At 39.2% G+C, this 23876-nt stretch overlaps 1 protein-coding gene across 1 annotated transcript; it reads right to left on the bottom strand.

Annotated features, from left to right (window-relative positions):
* Window positions 1–310: 310 nt before the first annotated feature.
* LOC143285981 (eukaryotic translation initiation factor 3 subunit L-like) lies at window positions 311–22091 on the bottom strand. Its single transcript, XM_076593448.1, has 19 exons — window positions 21997–22091; window positions 18983–19046; window positions 16470–16614; window positions 15468–15547; window positions 14549–14610; window positions 13608–13677; window positions 13115–13188; window positions 10741–10821; window positions 10330–10420; window positions 9492–9646; window positions 8660–8830; window positions 7960–8093; window positions 7041–7140; window positions 4615–4688; window positions 4238–4295; window positions 3769–3807; window positions 3079–3171; window positions 1186–1266; window positions 311–596 (listed from the first exon to the last, which is right to left on the bottom strand). Exons 1-19 carry the CDS (start codon window positions 22027–22029, stop codon window positions 549–551), a joined length of 1653 nt encoding a protein of 550 aa, XP_076449563.1. The 5' UTR covers window positions 22030–22091; the 3' UTR covers window positions 311–548.
* Window positions 22092–23876: the final 1785 nt, after the last annotated feature.

The raw sequence follows: 23876 nt of genomic DNA, 5'->3' as shown, positions 1-23876 counted from the left end.
GACAACCAAACACAAAAAACACCATTTCACATACTCAGGAGCGTCTTTGATGATTTTTTTTTTTTTAATTTTTAATTCCATTACACTGAACAACACAGTTTGTTCACAAACCACCTGGCATAATAACGCAATCTGCAGACACTTCTGATCTTACTGATAGTGAACAGGTTGCACACTTTGAACAGCTAGTAACTGGCAGTCGGCAAGTTCACAAACTGCAAGTTGCAGTATGATATTTTTGGTTTGCTTTTATCCATTGTTCTCCACTTATTACAATAAATGTTCAGTCTAAGACCATACTCCTTTGTTAAAAAAACAAACAGCTACAGACAATGTTAAAACACTTCGCTGGACAATAGTGTTTAGAAGAATCTTGTCCACACTCTTGGCTGTGCCAGTGAATGCAGAATCAATATTCACATTCGCAAATGTTCTTGATGGTGCCTGTAAACTCCAGGTCAGCAAAATACTGGTGATGGTGTGTACTCGTGTCCAGTGTTCCCTGCAGATGGCATCCATGCCTTTGCAACCAGTAGCAGGATGGCAATCTACTTAGTGTGCTGTTTTGATGATATCTGCTGAAGATTCCGTGTGATCTGAAGACACAAAATAAGAAAAAATTGATAAGCAAATACCTCACTGGAAAAAAGTGATTAAACTGAATAAACATTAAATACATCTGTCAAATGCTTTGTGCATCACTTGAACGATTCTGTTGAAGAATACATCATCAATTCCTGGAGTCTCCTTAGTGAACATAGCTTCCATGTCTGCTTGCTCTGCATCATCCTTTCAAGTATTTCATTACTCTGAATTTTAAAACATGAAAATTGGAAGATTTTTAAAGAAAATTTCACTTTAAAAAAGTGCTCTTATGTAGCACTAACCCTGCTAAACATAAAACATGGCATCAATAAGCCACAAGAACGTTTATCACCAAAATTTTATTTAAAAGAAAACACCTTCAATCCCCTCCTCCCAGCCCTCTTTTTTTTCTTCTTTGGTTCGCCCAGTACAGAACATCCAGGTGCACTTGCATCACTTTTTTTACAGCACCAATGGAAAGGCCCAACACATAATTATAAACCTATCAATGAAAAATTCTGAACAAAATCAAATTCATACTGATGACTGAAAACCAGAAAAAGAAAGAAAAAGAAAACCAGAAGAAAGCAACTGCCCTACCTCTTCAAACTTGTGGATCTGGCGGATGAAGAAGTCACCATAGCGACGTGCCACTTTGGTGTCAGCAATGTGGATCATGTCCTGTCAACGAAAGCTGTGTTTCAAGCAGCTGTCCTAGTGACCATTTCACACGTCACATCACGCCATCACTGTCTGGTTAAAGTTATCACAGTGCAGATAATGCAGTCTAGTCCAATGCTATATTTGTAATACAATACAAACACTGTGCTGTTTTCATCTTCCATTTAACATTCCCAGCCCTGTTGCACCATGAGATCTGTTGATAACTGCAGCATACCACTTTCGTTAAGACAAATGTGTTGTTTCTTATCACTCTGTCACAACTGATTACTTCATGTGAAATTCAGGTTACTCTCCCTGTGACGAATGCATCGCTACAGTGTAGTGTATTTATTCTTCTTTTTTTTCTGTTTGAAAGTGTATTTGTTGTCCTATCAAAGTGGAACAACCCTTTTGTTGCTGTGGATTATTTTAACCCTTTCATTGCCTGGGAAGTAAGTGAAATCTACTTGCCAGTGTTTTTCCACAAAGTGGGTACATATTAAAAAAAATTCTTTGGTCTCTGTTATTGGATAGATACCCATATATCATATTTTCTGAAAGGTAGATAAATAAAAAATTCAAAACACAAGTTTTTTAATTCTGATTTTTCCAAAGATATGCAACTGTTTTGAAATCCGCGTTATGCATTTGTGTGTGTGATCAGTTGTGTGTGCGTGTGTGTGAGTGTGTGCGTGTGTGTGTATGTGTGTGTGTGTGTGAATGCGTGAGCATGTGTTACTTCTGAGTGTATGTGTTTGTGTGAGTGTCTGTGTGTGTGTGCGAGCACATGTGTGTGTAATCAGTTGTTACGATATGTTTTCCTTTTCTATATTTTGTTATAAGCTTTGGAGGAATATACAGGTTGTTTTTGTCTCTTTACAAAGTATGGGTGGTGGACGACCCATATGAGCTTCCGTGTGTAGTCAAAAGCGACAGCAGTATGGGTCATGGACGACCCACATGAGCTTCTGTGTGTAGTCAAAAGCGACAGCCAGCGAAGGTTAAGACCACTTGCTCACTGTTCGCTGGACAACCATGCCAATCTCTTCATAACTCTGTACTGAATCATCCAATAAAAGTTCATCACCGTCTTCTTCGAACTGACCCTCCAATTTTTTCTGAGCATCAGCTAAAGAACAATTCTGGTTGTTAGGTGCATCTTGATAGCAAAGCTTTAGCCTGGTGTTGCCATTTTGCTGAGTATACTACGAGCGGGTTAAAACAACCAGTAACACAACCAAATCATTCAAATAAAGGACTGCCTCATCATATAGATAGGGTTTCTAGCTATCAATAGAATCTAGAAAGATTCCCCAAGCTAAAGCTAACAGTGTTGTTGTCAACAGACTCAACACAAACCAGGGAAAAGTCTGAATATTTCAGTGATTACTTATCTCATCGCTATGGCAGCAAAGTGTACATGGCTGCACCAACGAGTTCTCAATGGCCAGGCAGTCTAGGGATTAAGCACATTAAATGCACGCTCCACATGTGACTTCAGTTTACCTTCTCATCTGAATGACTAGCATCCAGACCACCACACAGTCAAGTGGAGGGGGAGAAAGTACAGACGAGTATGGGATTCAATGCTGTATGCTCAGATTCGTGTTACCACCAGGCCTACACCCCACTATGCCTGATATTGCATACAGAACAGTCTGTACATCGCACACATAAACTCTTCCACACACATTTCCCTCATATTTCACAGCATGAGTGCATAATACAAATGTAAACAGACATGCTTTTTAGAGACAGTAAAGGAAATGTCATTTTTGACTATTTCCCTCTTTGATTTAGCCCACCCACTCAACACCAAAGTGCACTCACCCCATCCACATAGAAGTCCACCTCTGAAGAGGATTGGAACTCCCCCTCCAGACAGCTTGTGCCTTTGGTCCAAACCAGGTTCTTCATCTTGTGCTGTACACACAAACAAACATTAATGTATCTAGCAAAGCCATTTCTTCTGCTGTCAAGAACTGCTACTTACACACAAGAACAAAAGAAAAAAATATACCTCTACCATTCAGGCTGAAGTTTAGTTTTTTAAATGTGATATTTTGATGTCCATATTCCATTTTGGAGAGACGGTATATGATGGATTCAGACAAATTCACCTGCCTTTTTTATGTGCATGTGGAGGTACACACACACACACACACACAGGCTGTTAAAGTACTAGCTGGTGTGTAAATGCGCTAACTTGAGTAGTCACTCTCAGAACTATGAAGGTTTATACCACCAGGGCCAGTCAAATGCAGGGTAACTGTCTGTTCTGTGCTATGGCACTAGCATTTCGCGAGTGTTCATGTGGATTAGCTGGAAAAGAGTACTGCAAATCGACATTGTTAACCTGAACATTTTACTTTGAACAATTGTCTTTTCCAAATGGTACATTTTTCACAAACTTTGCTAATACACACCAAATCAAGTCTTATCATTGATTCTGCCATGCATATAATCATTTAATAATTAAAACATCTCAAAAGCACAGGAAAAAAAGAAAATGGACATTACCTTAAAGCACATCAGCTGCGTACGCAGGGTCTCCTCGGGCTGAAAAAACATAAAATGGAAACACAAAGTACAGCTTCAGTGTATAACTCCAGCTGCATGACTTGCAATTCAATTTTTTTCCAAGCCTAAGCAACAGTCATTTGATGTATCGTGAAAACATCAATGACTTAACACATGTCACATGAAAGTACTTGAACTCTACTGCAAACTGGTTAATGAACACAAGATGAAGAGGAACAGAAAAGAAAAAACAAAAACAAAGACAACTAAGTGTTCTTTCTGTCAAGTAATTGTAAGTAATTGTAACAACTTTACAGAAGCAGGACATGGCAAGGTAAATATGTGCACATTTAAAACCCAGAATGATAATATTTTAAGGAAAAAGGCCACATCATCTGAACAATGTACACTGAAATTTCAGCAGCAACAGACACAAGAAGAGAAGAGTATATATAGAAAAGACACACACCTCATCCATGAAGATGGCCAGCTTGGAGATGGGGAGAGTGGTGTACAGCTTCAGGTAGCTGCAACAGTTCACAGGACACCTCCATCAATCATGTTCTTTGTATACTTTGTCTAAGATTTTCTTGTTGTCCTGTTTATCTATAAATGTGATGTATTGTAAAATGTTTCAAATCAAATACTGTTGAAGAAAAAAATCTATCTATGGATATCTATCTATGGACACTGTCTCACCAGCCAAACTGTGACTGTTCAAATGGCAAAACAGTGTACACAACCACCTTGTTAGAACTATGTAAACTCCATTGTAAACTTTTCCAACGAAAAACAAACTGGCACCAAACATTGCAACATTCTTCTACACCTTCACTGACAACTGACCTTCTGATGGTTGGGATCTGGATCTGCTGATGGACCTCATCCAAGAACACACGCAACTGCAGCTTGAATGGCTCCTACACACACACACACACACACACAAGTGTGCACACACACACACATACAGTGAATTTGATGGTACATGGGGCTAATCAAGATGACAGGTTTCAGTATCAGCAATTATGATTAAAATAAAACAAATGATAACTATTATGACAATTGATCCTGAAATATATAACTTACTATTACATATCACAAATATATCTTTAAACCTGATACAGGAAAAGCTGATCAATGAATAAAGACAGAGACAAAACCAACATGTATCCACCACCACAAACAGGTCAATTGCAGACCTGCCTAGGCCCCCAAATACCTCTCAGTAGTAGAACCCCAGTTTTCAGTAGTTTTATGGTAGTTTTCAGTAGTATGGACATGGTGGCATTTCCACTTTAATACACTTCATTACGTCTTCTTTGTACTAACCAAGACATGAATTAGGGCTAACTGTCAAACACAAGTGAAACTTTCAGTAATCACATACAGAGATACCAATCTCCAAAGACAAAAAGGAGCACACAACAAAATCACCAACAGAAAATGGCTGACTTACAGTCACCATCATTTATTTTATTCATGACACAACCTTTCCTTCCTCCTTCCTCTCTCTCTTAGTTTTTATCTGATGCAGAGATAAGATTCCAAAATCGTGAAATTTACCATAACAAGTGAGGGGATCTTGGGGACTGCATTAGGAGAGCAAAGCTGGTTATGTGTTATATCCAGAGAGAGAGAGAGAGAGAGAGAGAGAGAGAGAGAGAGAGAGAGAGAGCATCTCTGAGCTCACGCACACACACACACACACACGTGTGTGTGTGTGTGTGTCTGTATGTGTATTAAATTCAACCCTGTGTGTGTGGTGAAAGAGGGGCGAGTAGGGAGAAAGTGTGTGTGTATGCCTGAGAGAGAGAGACAAAGTATATGCTTTGTATTTTGTTTTCAATCAGCTCTGTCTGTCTCTCTGTGTGTGCGTGTGCGTGTGTGTGTGTTTGAGAGAGTGAGAGAATGCATGTGTGTGTGTGTGTTTTTTCCAATTCATCTGTGTGTGTGTGTGTGTGCACGCGCGCGAGAGAGAGAGAGAGTGAGAGAGTGTATGTGTGTGTGTGTTTTTTTTTTTTTCCAATTCAGCTGTGTGTGTGTGTGTGTGTGTGTGTGTGTGTGTGTGTGTGTGTGTGAAGTGAAAGGGACAAGGATGTGGAGAAAGTGTGTGTCTATGCCTGAGAGAGAGAGAGAGAGAGAGAGAGAGAGAGAGAGAGAGAGAGTGTTAGTTTATATGCTTTGTGTTTTGTTTTCAATGCAACTGCAACTCAGTGTGTGTGTGTGTTCGAGAAAGTGTGTGTTTCAGAAAGAGTGTGTGTGTATGCATGTGTGTGTTTTTTCAATTCAGATCTGTGTGTGTGTGTGTGTGTGTGTGTGTGTGTGTGTGTGTGTTTGAGAAAGTGAGAGTGTGTGTATGTGTGTGTTTTCAATTCAGCTCTGTGTGTGTGTGCGTGTGCGCGCGCATGTGAGTATGAGGCATAATGTGTGTGTAGTGCATGAGTATTCTTTTCAATACAACTGTGTAAATTGTGTGTGTGTGTATGTGCGCGTGCATGCGTGCACGTGTGTGTACATAAGTGAGAGAGAGAGTGTGTGCATGTGTGTGTGTGTGTGTGTATGTGTATGTGTGTGCGTGTGTGTGTGTCTGCACCCACATGTGTATGTGTTTTCAATTCAACTCCACGAAGGACAATCCTGAGGTGACCTGACCGGGCCATCCAAATTTGAGGCTGAGGTCCTAAGTGCATTTGAAGAAAACCATATTTCATGCATGTGATGGGGAAATGAGTATCTAGATCCAGATCTAAGTATCACTGCAGCTATGTCAGTGCACTGCCTTATCATCAGCCTGGCTTAACACTGTTTGCAACAAAATTTTTGTTCTGTTGCACTATGGTGCTACAAAGTAATTGTTGCTAAATGTGACTTGACAGGGATGGAGATAGAGCACAGTTGTGTGTATGTGCCTTGGGGTATTGTTTTAAATGTAGGCCTGTGTGTGTGTGTGTGCGTTTGTGTGCGCGTGTGTGTGTACGCGCGTGTGTATGTGTGCGTGCATCTGTGTAGTGTATGTGAGCATGGTATATTGTGTTTGCATTGACGTGGAAGCATTGACATCAAATGCTATGAAAGTTCATCTTCAGTGATGAGACGAATGTATGCTGGGCTTTCTTAGCATTTGCTGTGTGTGTGTGTGGTTTCCTGGTCAGCGAAATCATAGTTTTTCTTTACTTGGCCGTAGTGCCGTATTCAAGGGGCTTGAATCGTAGAAACTATGGGCGAATCGTAGTACTAGGCAGGTCTGCATGTGAACACAGCACAGAACCCACCTTATGCAGGGTGTCAGTCATACAGTCATAGTTGGGAGGCACAGGGGACAGGAACTTCGGGCAGGCAAAGGCAAAGCATTGCTCAAACTCTGCCTGGTCACTGCACACATACACACACACAAAATATTTCTTTAACCTTCATCTACTTCCTCTGGGTCATGAGCATAACTGTAATGTTTCATCAGTCATATTACCTTGAGGAAAGCCCAGAAAAATACTGCTACTGCTCATGCTGCATTTTTAAGAAGACTGTGTACTGATCATTTCAAGGTGATACCATATTTCTTCGAATAGTGACTAGCTATCCCTCTTCTTTTCAAGTCTGACCCATTTAAGTTATCTGAGGCTGGATGGTGCATATTGCCTCATGCCACTCTGGGCTCCCAATCCCACTTCGACTTTTTGTAGGAGGTTACTTATAGAATCAGTATTATGGAAGGTTGATTTTCAGAGCATACATATTATAGATGCCAACCTTGGACAGCAGGAGTCACTGCCACTTCCACTGTCAGGCTGGAAGCTGTGAATTTGTATGTGGCATTGTCTTCCCTGATTGTGTTTCTTTCAATGAATCTCCAGCTGCACTGATCTTTGGTGACTTACCTGAAAATTTGTCTTTTTTACTCTGCCATAGATGCCTGGCTGTGTGCTGCAGTTTTGCCTCTATTCTGAACAGATTATTAAGCGTACGCATGTTGGTATGCTCATGATTTGAACTTTGAGACAAACCAGAGAGAGAACAAGCTCTGACCAGCCCAATAAAATGGGTGAAAAAAAGCTGCATATGAATTTTATATACCCTTGTCATTTATTTATAAATATTCATTAACATGCTGGAAATGCTTGGATTTTTAGAAAAGAAAGAAAACGTGACACAGCTTTTCTGTGGGTAAAATGACCAAAAAGTAGTGTTACTCACCATTTCTGCATACGCAGCTGCTTGTCAGCATACTTTTCACGCAGATGGGAGTGTACGCTTTCATCAATGCGCATTGGGTGCAGTACCAGACAGATGGCCAGTAAGGTGTACATCTTGTCATTGATCTTGGAGATCTGCACATTACACCTTCACCTGCTATACCTGGTCACACATTTGAACATTACACCTATACCTATCTATACACTGGTCATACACCTTGGAAATCCACAGGCCAATATCTTGCAGTCTGACACCATTTGTTAGGATAGGAATGCAAGATAGCGAAAACACTAATTTTACTAACACATATACTTGTCTAGACATTCTTGATAATGAATTAAAACGCCCTCATTTTAATGCTGATGGGTTATCAACATCAGTTATTTCAGTAGTGTGGAGAGATACTCCATCAGGAATCTTTAAATTTCAAACTTCTTCACTGTGCACAAGAACCGTTCCACGCTGTTATAAAAACTGCAGTAAAACAAGTGATTTCAATGATGTGGAACAAATCCAGTTCTCCCCTTAAAATGCCCCTGGCATAAAACCCTAGTCCTGGTCACTAAAAAGACATTGGCCACAGAGAAGAAAGAGTGGTTCCAAATGTCAGAACACCAAAACAACCCAACAGAGTTGACAGTGGGGTGCAGAGAGAATGGATCCCAGTCACAGTGCACATAACCCACAGCACACGGCTCACCTGATCGTAGAGAGAGGCACGGTTCTGGAACATCTGCTTGGTGCGCTGGATGTAGAGCAGAATGTTGGCAAAGGTGCGGATGGCATCCTGGTAACGCCTCATCATCATGTAGGCAAAGCCCACATAGTAAAATGTCGTGATCTGGCAGGTAGGCACCCGTGAGTACAGGTTCTGAAAGAACACACCATATGCCAACATCAAGTAGTCATCAGACAGATCTGCAAAATCTAAATACAAATTTTGTGTAAAGGCCACCAAATATGCTGATTCGCCAAACAGCTATATTTGTCTACAGACTGTACAATGCAACAAAGTAAAAACATGAAGTAGAGAGGGAGCCAAGCTATAACAGCCGCTTATACTACATACTGTATTGTATCAGATTTCTCTCAATGAAATTCAAGCTGCTCTCCACTACTGACTTTCTTTTTACAATGACAGATTTTCTTAGAATAATCCAAGACTCAGAAAAAATTGGTAAATACAAAACAAAACAAAACAAATCTCCTGAGCATAATCAGTTCTATGTTATGTAACAAACTTTCACATTTGATCATATCAAACACAAACAAGATAAATATATCCTTGAATTATAAATTAGGAACTCAAGTACCAAGAGTCTACTCTGAAATGTTGAATGCTTTTCTGTTCCTATTTTTGGAGTTTGTTCATTAAAGTTCTAGTCTGTGATCTTTGTAATTGAATCAAATCATAACACAAAAAACTGAACTTTGAAAGAATCTTGTTCTTTAGAGAGTTATGCAGCTCTGATTAACAAATAACCAGAAAAAAAACAGCAGATGATGAGACAGAAAAATGAGGTATGTCTGACCTTCTTGTTGAAGTCAATGTTTTCCAGCACCTTGAGGGCCTGGTAGTAGTCCCCAAGCAGGGAATGCAGACGCAGGAGGCCAATCAGACTGAAGTACCCCAGCATCTTGTACAGCGAGTTCTGGCCAAACTCACCAGACACACTGTCCGGGTCACCTGCACACACAGAGCATTGTTGTGTTCAGCCAATTCTAGGAGACCAAACTGTTCACACACATGCACAGATCATATCTATACTTTTACCCGCACAATCTTCCTCAACCTATCATGTCACTTTGCCACAGGCAGCCAACAAGAGCAACTCTCTTTACAGTGTACATCTTAATTGAAAAAAATTTGAAAAAGAGGGCGCTAGCTAGCAGGACAAAGGGGAGGTTAACTACTTCCGGGAGGTTATCAGCCGTAGTTGCTTTTGTTTTCTCTGCATAGGCGGATAGTAGTTTGCACAGGACAGGAATGTCAGACCCCTGCCGGAGTCTGCACTAGTTGGGTCACGGTTAAGTATGTGTAATTAAAATGTTTTTGTATATGCTCATATTCATAATTAAAATACCTTAAAAAATATGACCTTAGGAGGTGAGGTAGACAGCTCCACAAACCCATCAGTTTCAGTTTAATCAATATACACTACCACATCTGCTAGGCAGATGCCGGACAACAGCATAACCCAAAGTGCTATAAAAGCCACAAGCCCATCAAAATCAGTTGAAAAGACAAGAACACAATATGACAAACCATACATCAATTAACTACACCCGTGTTCTATCCCCCACAAATCCTCTGTGCAAGCAAACACATATACACACACACACACTTTTCCATGTCATTGTTGTACAGACCTCCACTGGCATAAATCTCCAACTGTCTGTTAATGTTGGATTTTTCCACCAGAGAATGCAGCACATTCAGCACACTGTGCACATTCCAGATCTGAAAACACACGCAACCACAAATCACTGACCCATTCTTCAAATATTTGGTATGCCAAAGAAAGGAATAGACAAAAGATCAGAAACACGCATACACTGTTTCAAGACTGGCTTTATGCAAAAGACGACCAAGTAAGGAGAGAAAGCAAAGTATGCGAACAAGCAAAAAAGCTGTCAATGGTTCATAACACATACATGAACATACGCATTAACTATAAAACATTCTTACAAACCCTTCATTCACAGAACATACACATGCACATGTATAATCACACACTCAACTACACACAAACACTCTAACAGACTAATGTGAAAACAGACCTTGGGGTTGGTCCTCAGCACTTCAACCTCATCCTCCGACTTTTTGCTGATCTTGGCACGATACTGGCTGAAGGACTGGAACTGTCAACAGGAAATATGGCTCATTATGCCTTGCGTAAAAATCATGTATGTGTGGGTGTGTATTTGTGAATGTATGTCTATTTGAGTGAGAGACAGTCAGGCAGAGAGACAGACAGAGAATCACTGTACGGAAAATCATCTATTTTTTTGACTCACTTGTGTAAACAAAGTGAGTCTATCTTTTAACCCGGTGTTCTGTGTTGGTGTGTGTGTGTGTGTGTGTGTGTGTGTGTGTGTGTGTCTCCGTGGTAAACTTTAACATTGCCATTTTCTCTGCAAATACTTTGTCAGTTGACACCAAATTTGGCATAAAAATAGGAAAAATTCAGTTCTTTCCAGTCATCTTGTTTAAAACAGTACTGTACCTCTGGGATGGGCACAAAAAAAATAATAAAAAAGCCAAATTATATGCAAACTGAATTTACTGTTATATATATATATATTTTTTTTTATTCTCTAAACTTGGCACTTTGATTTGATATTCTGACACAACAAAAAGATTTTTTCATTTTTATCATTTTTTGTTCAAACAGGAACTTCTTTTGCTAAGCATGGAAGTTATATTTCTGGTGCATGTCTTTGGTGCAGATAGTAAAAAAGGGAAATTAATCTGTAATTAATGCTAGGGGCGTTAATTTGCTTTAAACTGATCTTTCTCATCTTAAACATTACATTTTGAAATTATACTCAATACATAAAAAGCTTGTGTGTTTTACTCAGTGTACAGGGCTTTCACTATGTTCATTCGCCCAAGTGGTCTTTTTCGGAAAATACTAAAATCAATACTACGAGTGGACTTTATAGATCTATTGGCTGAGCCCTGAAGGTCATGGGCAAAAATCAATTGTGTAAACATATTTATACATATTCAAAGCGCGTGTTCATATTCCTCGCAAACACGAGGAACGCCATTTTGTTTCAAGATGTTGACCTGCCTGTTCAATCCTATATTCAATCAACAATCCACGATAACATGTGATGGAAAGTTGGAGGAGACTGTTAAATATTTATTCAGAGAAAAAATTTGTGAACGCCTCATCACTTACTGGATTATGCCCCAAACTGCCATAAAAATATCAACAAAATCAGTCGCAATTCACAGTTGAAAATAATAAACCATGAGAGTTAATACCCTTGATGAAATGTAAAAATTTCCAGTCTTGACTTTTCTCAAAATTAAGTCCTTTTCACTTCATACAACATTTAGAAGTACTTGTACTCGGCTCTACATGTTATTAATTTAACAAAATACTCAATTTTCATATCAACTTTAAGTTATAAAACTAGAATGAACATAAAAGAGAAACTGAATCGACCGTATTGTACATTCCCGGCGGGTTAACTAAACTTGTACATATATCTAGATCCAGAGAAAATGGCTAAATGTTGCGTTGTGATTTCGGCGATGGCCACGTCTCCTTTACCGCGGATTAAAAAGAATTTTTAATTGCCCTTACAGATTTTCTGAATGCCCAAGATACACGAGAATAATATGATTTAAACAGTGTTCTCACTGCGAATACAGCAATCGATTTATCGCCCTTAAAAAAGCATGTTCAAATAGGAAATTTTTTAACATCAGTTCAGGAGCCACGATAGTGTAATGGGTAAGACAGTTCCTTCTCACCCGAACACGCAGGGTTCGAATCTGCCGTCAGGACCTTTTTTTTTTTTAAACCTGAAGCTTTATAGTAACAAATACAGAACACATTTTAACAAATAGATTTTTTATTTTATTTTATTTTTTAAGTGTATCACAAGTGAGTCTTGAAGGCCTGGCATCTCTTGTTAATGACTTGAATTAACCTCTGACAAAAAAGAAGTTATTCTTACAAACATCACTTTTTATATTGTAATATAGATATAATGAAGCCACAGAAACCAAAGAAAAACCTGCATGTGGGCATATTTACTTTGTATATTTTCTGAAATAGAAGCCATTAATGTGACAATAGATGGAAGTCAATAAATGTGCAACAGACTTCTTTTTTTTTTTTTTTAATCCATCAAAGTGAACAGTTCTGCAGAAATTTGCCAGGGTTACTCTTGTTGCTGATGTAAGCACCACCACCATTCCAGGTCTAGTGTATGTGCTTAAACAAACACACACACACACAAATAAAAAAACCCAAAAAACCCCCCAAAAACCCCACACACCAAGCACACACATAGCTGAATCAACTTTGGACCTTTTCCTCTCTGGACAAGTATGTTATCATATCAGACCATCATGAAACTGTCTCTAATATGATCAAAGACTGAAAAATAAAACTGATCAAAAAGGCACTGTTACCTGGTAGATGAACTCATCAATGATGTCCCACAACCACTGGTTGGGGAGTTCCATATGCACTGGGCCATCAGCATCTGTAATATCACATAACCTACAATATAAATATTGAATATACATGTGAAAGTTAATTCCAAATACTCTCCAACACCAAAATGGCTTGTGTGACCTGTTTTCATGTTTGTTTTCAGCTGTCTGCATGCCAAATATCATGCTGTTATATTATACTACGAACTTGCTGGGAGCTGAAATCTGTACTCTTTTTTCCCATTACATCAGGTTCCCACGGAGTTGCACGTTATACATGGGACATGATGTGCACGTGCTTGGCATAAAAATGTATGCTTTCAATTCATTAACTGACAAATGCACTTCACAATAACAGTAAATCTTAATACTACACCCTAGAGACACAATCAGCAATGGAACAGTATAACTTTACAAATTAAAGGATAAAAATAACACACTGCACACATGCATGTATACACAAACTTACTCAAGATGTAGTTGAAGAGGTTGCAGTAGTTGTAGTATGATTCAAACCGCTGCTCCAGTGTTGGGCCACTCTGGGGAAAAATTCAGCAGACAGCTCAGAAGTAAGTATATTCTAAAACAAACTTATCAGAGATATTTTTTGATGCAGTACCATAACTATCTCTTGATAACGTCATTCAGTAAACAAAGCCCCATTTTTAAGATTTTCCATTTTGTCATGCATAAAATTTTTGCTTATCCCAGTGGCTGCAATTCCAAATTTTCAAATTGAGAAGTTTATGTTTCTTGAATGTACAGTTTAAAACAACTGTAAAATCTTATTACAGACTTAATATTCAGCTGTAAAATCCCAGAGCCTGATAGTTCTATGATGCAAGATTTACAGATCACTCATATTTCATGTTCTTTTTAAATACTATACAAAGTATATATCATTTCAATCAATTACTTTGCATTTTCTGAGGTCAAACACAATTTTCGAAATGGAAGAGTGTGTGCAAGTGTGTGAGCTAATGAGTTTGAGCATGCCTCTGAGTGTGCGCTTGTGTGTATAAGAGAGTGTGTATGCATGCATGCATGTGTGGTCATGCATGTGCTTAAGCATGAAAAAATTAACAATGTCATCACCCCTCTCTGAAGAAAAATTACAGAGCAGGAATTCCAACAAATGCAAAACTGATACATTTTTAAACAGTCCTTGGTCAACTGATAAAATCGTTGACAGATCAGCAAATGGTGATCAAGTGATTTCAATTCTTACAACTATCGTGTAACTATTTCTGAAATTATCAAGCAAACAAAGACATGAAGATGAACTAACACAGCTCTATTGGAGGAAAGAAAATGTGTCAGCCAGTTTGAAAGCATGTAAACTTTCTTTGATTTTCCCCTACCACCAAAGTTTATGTTCATGCATGGTGGTTTTAGTAAAGATGTACCCACCTGCACACGGGCATACACATGTCTGTAGTACAGCTCCTTGTACAAGATGAGAAAAACAGGGTCTGGAAAACAAACCACCGACAGTCTGTGTACAAACACTGCTTTTAATCCACAAAACATCCATCAACCAACAAACAAGGTTTTTAACCCACAAAACATCTATCAGCCAACATTTTTTCCCTTATACATATATATATATTTTTTTTTTTCTTCTTCTAATAATGATTTAAAAAAACAAACTGAAATGGCTTACTAATCTGTTTTCATCACATTCATTTCAGTTAAATCATTAATAAGTTATATCAACCTAAAATCTGGCACCAAACACTTCAAAATTCAATCTCCATAATACATTTCAATTATCTTGCATCTTGTCTGTGGTTACGAGTTTGGTCATAATCAACTATATGTGTACTGCATTCAACTACACTGTTCTTTGTATTCTAGCACATTGTACTTTGTGTACATTGTCTTGTTATCTTATATATTGTACTGCGCTGTAATTATGTTCCTGCAGTAAGACAACAGAAACAAGATTTAAAACAATTAAACAGAAAAAACCAGATGTAGTAAAATCATACGAAATACTTTATTTATTTTTTTAATAAATTTTTTATAGTAGTAAAATCACTCCTTGATCACCCCCAATGCACATACACAGATTTTCTTAAATCTTATCTCTGTCTTAAAATGTACTTCACAAGGGATAAAATTCTCTTTAACATATGATATTTTCATTCTTTCATAAACTTTCCCCCTTATCTACATCAACACACCTAGATCTCTAGAGAGGGATGTTCCCCAATCCACATTTTTTCTTTGCACAACTCAGTTCACAGGCAGAGATAAACTACTATACCCTGTCTCCAACAGGTAACACACACACACACACACACACACACACAGACAAGTAACATACCATTTCCAACAATGGGAGCCACCACTTCAGCTTCTGGCCAAGGCGTGTTCTTGAAGAAGCGATCCGTCAGTTTGTTGAATCTATCACACGATAACATAAATGGCCATGAGCTCAACATAATCATCCCAACCAGTACACTGAAAAAAACTTGGTCAATGTAAATTATTTCACTATTTTCTATGTACCTTCTTCTGGTCACAAATAATAGACTTTCTCAGACTTAAATATGATCTAAACTATAAGTATTTATGAAATCACTAGATTTTTACAATTTTAAGTAGATATAGTGAATTTCGACAAGTACTTGTGCAATCCTGAATACACCATCAATAATTATTTTACAAATGCATAGAATTTGAGAGAGAGACATGTGATCAGTAAACAGTATTCTTTATGATACACTACATGTACTTTCAGAAACATACTGGTGGAACTAATGGGAATTTCTATCTATAATTTTCAGATAAAAAATGGAAGTTGAAACACTTAAGCTTCTGTCTCCACTTTCACAACAGGTGACCCATATCAAACTGGGCCTTGTTCAAGTTGCAAAACTAACAAAGACTAGCAAAATTATAGGAAATTTTCTTCCCAGTTCAACAATTTATGAGTAACTTCAAACTAAACATTACATTCTTTGTATAACTTTCAATCAAAACTTTCCCCACTGCTTCTGCCTTTATTTTAAGACGATCATCAGAGGCATTCTCAATCTTAACATTCTCATCTCTATCCAATCATGAGCCACATTCACAATACCCTTTTCTCTATCCAATCATATCACTTGAATATTGCCCCCCTTCCATAAAATCAATCAGCTGCATTCACTACCAAACTACAAAGGTACAATATTCCGTCAATCAACAACACAGTCCCCTAGCCTCTATCAGGTCATTACCATCCACAACAACCACACTGACACTCACTGCCGATTTCCCATTTCCATCACCAAACATACACCCACCTCATCTTCACCCACACCAGTTTTATCTGAACACTTACCCACTCTCGTAACAGTTCTGCACTTCAAAGACATTCTGCTCATTGATGCTTTTCTGGAAAAAGACCAGGAAGTTTTTGATGACCTCTGGCACGATGTAGCTGCTTTGGTACTGACGCTCATACTCCATGTCCTGACGAGGGTCCCCTGGGAGTAAGAACACAACATGACAAATCTCCCTTACTCCATTCAATTCAATTCAAAAACACTATCGATCCACATGAAAATTAATGTGTGCAATCACAGGCTCTTTGTAAACACTAACAAAAAATGAACATTGTCCATGTATTTCTCTTAATACAAGTATAGTATCTTTTATGAACTCTTCCATTCCTCACAACAAGCTGAACAACTGTTTGAAAATTACGGTCTTTTCTGTTGTTTTTTCTTCTTTTGACTGTAAAACAACTTTTCTAACGCTACTGCAAGGGAAAGCTTTACATTTATAACATTGATATCGACATTATTTGTCAGAAAGCAAATCATGTTTATAGCCCAGCCAACCACTAAGGCCACATCAGGGCTGACACCACGTTAAAACCATACCCATGTCATATTAGTATAAAAACATAACAAAAAAGACCCCAAAATAATGTCCATGTATCAGTTAGAAATCTTACATGTAAATAAAATATCAAATCTTGTTAAGAATCCTTGCTCCTTTTAAAAATTCAACAACTGGTGGGACATCACGAAACAAAACTCTCAGAGAATCAGCAGTATAATATTTAACTCTCAAGTCATCCAAGTCCCAGCAGTCAATCAAAAAGTGTTTCACTGTCAGTGATGCATGACACAGAATGCACCAAGGAGCCTCTTCTCTTTGCAACAAGTGAGAATGTGTGAAAAAAGTGTAACCCGTTCTCAGTTGACAGAACACTGTCTCTTCCTTATGAGTTTTAAAAACATTTGGTAGTAAAACATTCAAGTCTGGACGTATGTGATCAAGTTTGTTATCTGCCTGATTATGCCAGTCCTCCTGCCAAAACTTCTTTACATAAAACTGAACATTTGTTTTTAAGTCAGTGTAAGGGGGACAAACGACTTTATGGCATCCTTGGCATGGCAGTCAGCAGTTTCATTTCCCTGGATACCCACATGACCAGGCACCCAGGCCAGAACAACACGATAACCATTCCTTGTCAATGTGTTAAAAATCGCCAAAAATTTTAAAAGCTCCAGATGATTGACACTGCGACCTGCAATGGCTTCCAGAAGAGACAGTGAGTCAAATAAAACAATAAAATTATTTCGTTTTGACTTTGAAATAACTTTCTGAGTTAAAACCAGAGCAGTTAGCTCTGCAGTATGCACAGACCCTTCTGAGGGGGTACGCTTTTTTGATGACCAGTCTGGAACAGAGAGACAAAAAAATACAGAGGCAGCAACACCATCACATTTGGAACCATTGGTAAAAATCTTCTAAAAACGAAGGAAACTTTTGACAAAGTTCAGCAAAGTAAGCTTTGTAATCCAAGGAACTGGCAGAGTCTTTTTGGTATGCAGCAAGGTCAAACTGGACCTCTGGTGTTTATAAAGTCCATGGACGTATCAGGGAATTTGGAAAAATCTGACACCACTCTGAGTTTGATGTCAGCCAGTTCTAGATGAGGGAGCATACGAAGACAAATGGATGAATACAGTTTGGATTCTCTTCATGTCTTGTTTTGAATTGTGGATCAAAGAGTCATAGGCAGGGTTCAGTGGTTCTGAAAACAGTTTAATGTAATAAGTCAAAGAAAGTTTTGATCTGTGATTGGAGAGCGAGGGTTCCCATTCAAGCTGCACACTGGGGTGGTGTGGAATGCTCCAAGGCAGTCAGAGTCCCTGACAGTGTATGGGATCTTTAAGTTTAATGATATGGATAAAAACAGCACACACACACACATGGGCACACATACATATATACCAAAAACAACTGAAAAAAAAGAATAAATAAATAATAAAAGATGACTCTTGTTTGAAGGGAAATGGGATACTGGCATGTGTCAAAATATATGTGAAGAGAAAGGATAAATTAAAAAAACAACAACACACGTTTACTTGATACATGTACAGTAATATAAAGTATAAACCATAATTAAAAAAATATGCTTGCAAACAAAATTATACTGAATACTATATACTGTATCAGTATATAATAGTCTATTGAGAACTGTGCAATGCAGTTAATAAAAAATATATATAAAATAAATTTCATAAATATAGATCAGCACAGCTGACAGTAATTTACAGGCAATAGTACTAGTAGATTTTTTTCATTTATTTCTTTTATCAGAGTGAACAATTAAAATCTATTCTGAAAAAAAAAGTATATGAAATACATTGCAGAAAAACATATATAAAAATACATTACACAAGATTAGATAACTCCTGTATAAAGAGTATAGTCAAAGCACTCAAGAAATGAATGAATAAATCTTTATTTAAAAAAACAACTTATCACTTCTTTCAGTTTCACTTAAATAGTTTAAAACATTATCAGTTGTTTGTTTTTAATCAATTTTTTTTTTACCTGTATGCATGCTGTCATAGTCCTGCCCTCCTCCATGGGAGTAGTACCCCCCAACATAGTCATACTGCAACATAATGAAACATCCACTGATTTAGAAGTGAAAACTCTAAAGCAGAAAAACTTTTTAAAATGTAGTCTGTCAGAAACAATGTTTCTTCACTCTGCAAAATTCCAAACAAAATATAACAGATCTGCACAATTTACTGCAATGAATAAACTGTATGGTTCTCAATTTTGTAATATATCGGCTTCATCAAGACTAAAACGATTGCAACACCAGTGTGGCTAATCACTGTGTGCACATGTATGCAGACCTGCCTAGGCCCCCAAATACCTCAGTAGTAGAACCCCAGTTTTCAGTAGTTTTATGGTAGTTTTCAGTAGTATGGACATGGCGACATATCCAATTTAATACACTCTTCATGTCACCTTCCTTGTACTAACCAAGACATGGTTTAGGGCTAATTGTCAAACACAACTGAAGCTTTCAGTAATTACATACAGAGATACCAATTTCCAAAGACAAAAAAGGAGCATGTGACAAAATGACCAACACAAAATGACTGACTGACAGTAACCATCATTTATTTTATTCATGACACAGCCTTCCTTTCTTTTATCTCTTAGTTTTTATTTGTTTGCAGAGATTCCAAAATTGTGAACTTTACATTAACAGGCAAGGTACTGGGGACTGCATTAGGAGAGCAAAGCTGGTTGTGTGTTATATCCATAAACAGAAAGAGAGAGAGAGAGCATCTCTGAGCGCACACACACTCACACACACGTGTGTGTGTGTGTGTGTGCACGCGCGCGTGCACTTCAACCCTGTGCATGTGGTGAAAGAGGGAAGAGGATAGGAAGAAAGTGTGTGTGTATACTGTATGCCTGAGAGAGAGACAGACAATGCAGCTCTGTGTGTGTGTGTGTGTTTGAGAGGGTGAGAGAGTGTATGTGTGTGTTTTCAATTCAGCCCGTGTGTGTGTGTGTGTGTGTGTGTGTGTGTGTGTGTGTGTGTGTGTGTGTGCGCGCGTTTGAGAGGGTGAGACAGTGTATGTGTATGTGTGTGTCTTTTCAATTCAACCCCTGTGTGTGTGTGTGTGTGTGTGTGTGTGTGTGTGTGTGTGTGTGTGTGTGTACACTTCATCCCTGTGTGTGTGGTGAAAGAGGGACGAGGATAGGAAGAAAGTGTGCGTGTATGCCTGAGAAGAGACATAGAGTATATGCTTTGTATTTTGTTTTCAATGCAGCTCTGTGTTTTGTGTGTGTGTGTGTGTGTGTGTGTGTGTGTGTGTGTGTGTGTGTGTATGTATATGTGTGTGTTTTCAATTCAGGCTCTGTGTGTGTGTGTGTGTGTTTTCAATTCAGCTCGCTCTGTGTGTGTGTGTGTGTGTGTGTGTGTGTGTGTGTGTGTGTGTACACTTCAACCCTGTGTGTGTGGTGAAAGAGGGACGAGGATAGGAAGAAAGTGTGTGTGTATGCCTGAGAAAGAGACATAAGAGTATATGCTTTGTATTTTGTTTTCAATGCAGCTCTGTGTGTGTGTGTGTGTTTGTGTTTGAGAGTGTATGTGTGTGTGTGTGTTTTCAATTCAGCCTCTGTGTGTGTGTGTGTGTGTGTGTGTGTGTGTGTGTGTGTGTGTGTGTGCGTGCGCACGTTTTCAATTCAGCTCTGTCTTCAGTCTGGGCTCTTGTTTCTAATTATAAAGGTGGTGGGGGAGGGGTGGGGGGTTGGTGCTGATGTCAAATGCTATGAAAGTTCATCTTCAGTGACAAATTTTTCAGAGACGAATGTGTGAGGCAGTTCTTAGCATTTGCTGTGCGTGTGAGTGTGTGTTTCAGGTTTCGCGGTCGCAAAATAGTAGTTTTTCTTTACTCGGCCGTAGTGCCGTAGTCAGGGGGGCTTGAATTGTAGAAACTACGGACGAATTGTAGTACTAGGCAGGTCTGATGTATGTATTAGTCTATTACCATTTACAAAAAAGAGAGACTTCTTATTTACTCACTCTAGGTCTGTTATAAGTGTTAGTGAAGTGAGAAGACTGGTGCATTGACAGAATGGTCAGAGCCCTCCCTGGTGCACCTGGTGGGTTAAGGGTAAAGATTTTTCTTAACTCCCAGGTCAACATATGTGTAGATCTGCTAGTTCCTGGGTCCCCTTTATGTGTATACTCATGCAGAAGATCAAAGTTCCTGTACATCATGTGAACATCCAATGGGTTATGGAAAGAAAAACATACCCAGCATGCACATGTCACCCCTGAACACTGAGTATGGCTGATTAAATGTCAGAGTAATAAACGGTCATAAACTTAAAAAGTAAGATGTCTGTGTAAATATGTGTATGCGTGACTGAAACCTGACTTAATGACACAGGAAATGAATGATGAGCGCCCAAGGCAGCTGTCAGTGGGCTCTGTCTTAGTAGGCAGCCTGTTGTGCAAATGACTTCATGTCTGTAAAGGGCACTGAAGCTTGGTCTCAGACCAAGGATAGGTGCAGTACTACAAGTACTGAACTAGTACAAGTATTCATATCATATCATATCGATATTTTCTTTTAAATTATTCACTTATTATGATATTAATCATACACAGAGGTCCCACAACACACACACACTCCATCTACTTCAATTCGTACGTGTAGCTGACATTTCTTCTTTGGGAGAGGTCCAGAAAGAGACTGCTCACCCACTCCGATAGCATATCACTGTATGTGGAATGCAAGTGTTTACTAAGTTCAGACTTTTAAATTCTACCTGGTACCTATAATGCCAGATACTAAACTTTCGAATTTTCCTCTGTATCATACTGACACATGTACACAACGATAGTCGACACAGTGGCAAGGCCAGAAAGGCCGACGAAATGAACATGCAAAATGGCAGACACCGGTTACTCATTCGATGTTTCTCAATTAAGATAAATCTAACAAAATAATTTGTGAATAAACACATCTTGAGCGACCAATCCTTATTGCTACTCGTGTATGACATGAAAATATGTGGTTAATACTTACATCTGCATCAATATCCGCGTTTTGTGCCCACATGCTGACAGCTGCGAACAAATGTGTGTCTCCACTGAAAAGCTGCTCAGTGACAGAAGAGTGCACTTCCTATTAACTCCCCTTGTTCTTTGCTTTGTAATTAAATGAATTTGTCCCCCTTTATAATTGGAAACAAGAGCCCAGACTGAAGACTGGTTTGTTGTCGATACCAAGGTACAGAAAATCACTGTATGGCATGTGCAAACATTAGAATACAATTCAAATAAACTAAAACTGGTTCAGTTACGAGTAAGTTGAGAAAATATGCCAATATACATCAGAACACACACTGGACACAGACACGGACCCCCCCCCCCCCCCCCACACACACACACACTCCTTCCATCTCTAACCCACAAGCTCATCTCCGCCCCAACCCCTAACTCTCAGAACCCACTTCCCCTCCTCCCCTCTCCACCATTGAATCCCCTCCACCTCAGGTTCATTGCACAAGCTGACTCCCACCCCAATTACCGAATTCTAAAAAATTCTAAAAACAAACTGAAACTGATACTAGACACATAACAATCACATGAACACTCATAACCCCACACCACCCACCCACATATAGGCACATAATTACTCCGCTCACACACATGAGCATGCTGACTGCCGATATTATCCGCGTCCATCTGAGTAGTCTACATTTCTACCGTTGGGAGTAAAATGGCAGCTGTGCGGCGTTCGTCATCGCTTGTCCGAAAAATGCCATGTAACGATCCTATTGATGACGTCAAATGTGAGGATGGAGATATCTGAGTGCGTCCGGTCATCACTAAAATTACTCCAACTGATGAAAGAGCTCAACCAGAACACCGGGATATTTCAAAGACAAGCTGAAAGACAGCTTACGATGATGCGATATCTCTCCTGCAACAAACATCCCCCGCTCTCACCAAGAAAATTCGATCGTCAAAGGCACCTGAAGAAGAACACCGCTACAAGGCTCAGGCAGCCAGAGACCGTCGCCACAGCCGGAACAGCATCTGCCCCAGGAACATCAGCAGACTTCCAGTGCCCTGCTCGTGTCAGTGCTCAGTCATGACTGAAAATCCAGACTTGTGTGTGTGTGTGTGTGTGTGTGTGTGTGTGTGTGTGTGTGTGTGTGTGTGTGTTAGGGTGGGGTTGGGGTTCAGGGGTTGGGGTGCTTCTTTCAGATGTGATTTTAAGAATGGCACAATGACACCAGGGACTTCAGTGTCAATCAGCCCGAAACAAAGGACAATACATGTTTAAACGAACGAACAGAACCACAGCGACAGCCATTGCTCAGTTAGTGTTTCACTCTCAGCGCGAGCCACACCACGAAAACATTGACTAATGGAAACAGATAGACTAATGATGTGTTTGTAAATGGGTAGAGCTAATCATATCGTATGTGTAATAACAGAAAATGCGTGAATAAATAGACAGACAAACACATAAACGACTAGAGAAATAAAGAAGCTTTGCATGCGCGCGTGTGTGTTGCCTATGTGTGAGTGTGTGAATGCACATACTCATGTGCGCATGTATAAGCTTACGATTCTGTAAATAGCGGTATACCATACATTAGGTTCAGAATCAACTGCTGTGTGAACCAGTGATCAGCTGCCTGACCCTGGACACAGACTGCTATCTTTTCAAATAAGCTTTTGTAGCTGTTGGCGGATCTGACGCTTTTGAAGGGCATGCTACTACACGGTGGTCGCTGTCGCTGTCCCTCCTCGCTTGCTCCTCTGCTGCTTACACAGGGCATGTGAATGCACGGTGGTAACTTTACCCCATCGCTTACTCTTCTCTTTTTTGGCTGTTTTACACCGACACACGCACTGGGCACGCACGTACACACACACACACACACACACACA

Source organism: Babylonia areolata, chromosome 1 (assembly GCF_041734735.1).
Source record: "Babylonia areolata isolate BAREFJ2019XMU chromosome 1, ASM4173473v1, whole genome shotgun sequence".
NCBI lineage: Eukaryota > Metazoa > Mollusca > Gastropoda > Neogastropoda > Buccinidae > Babylonia > Babylonia areolata.
This window is presented reverse-complemented; position numbering and strand designations above follow the sequence as displayed.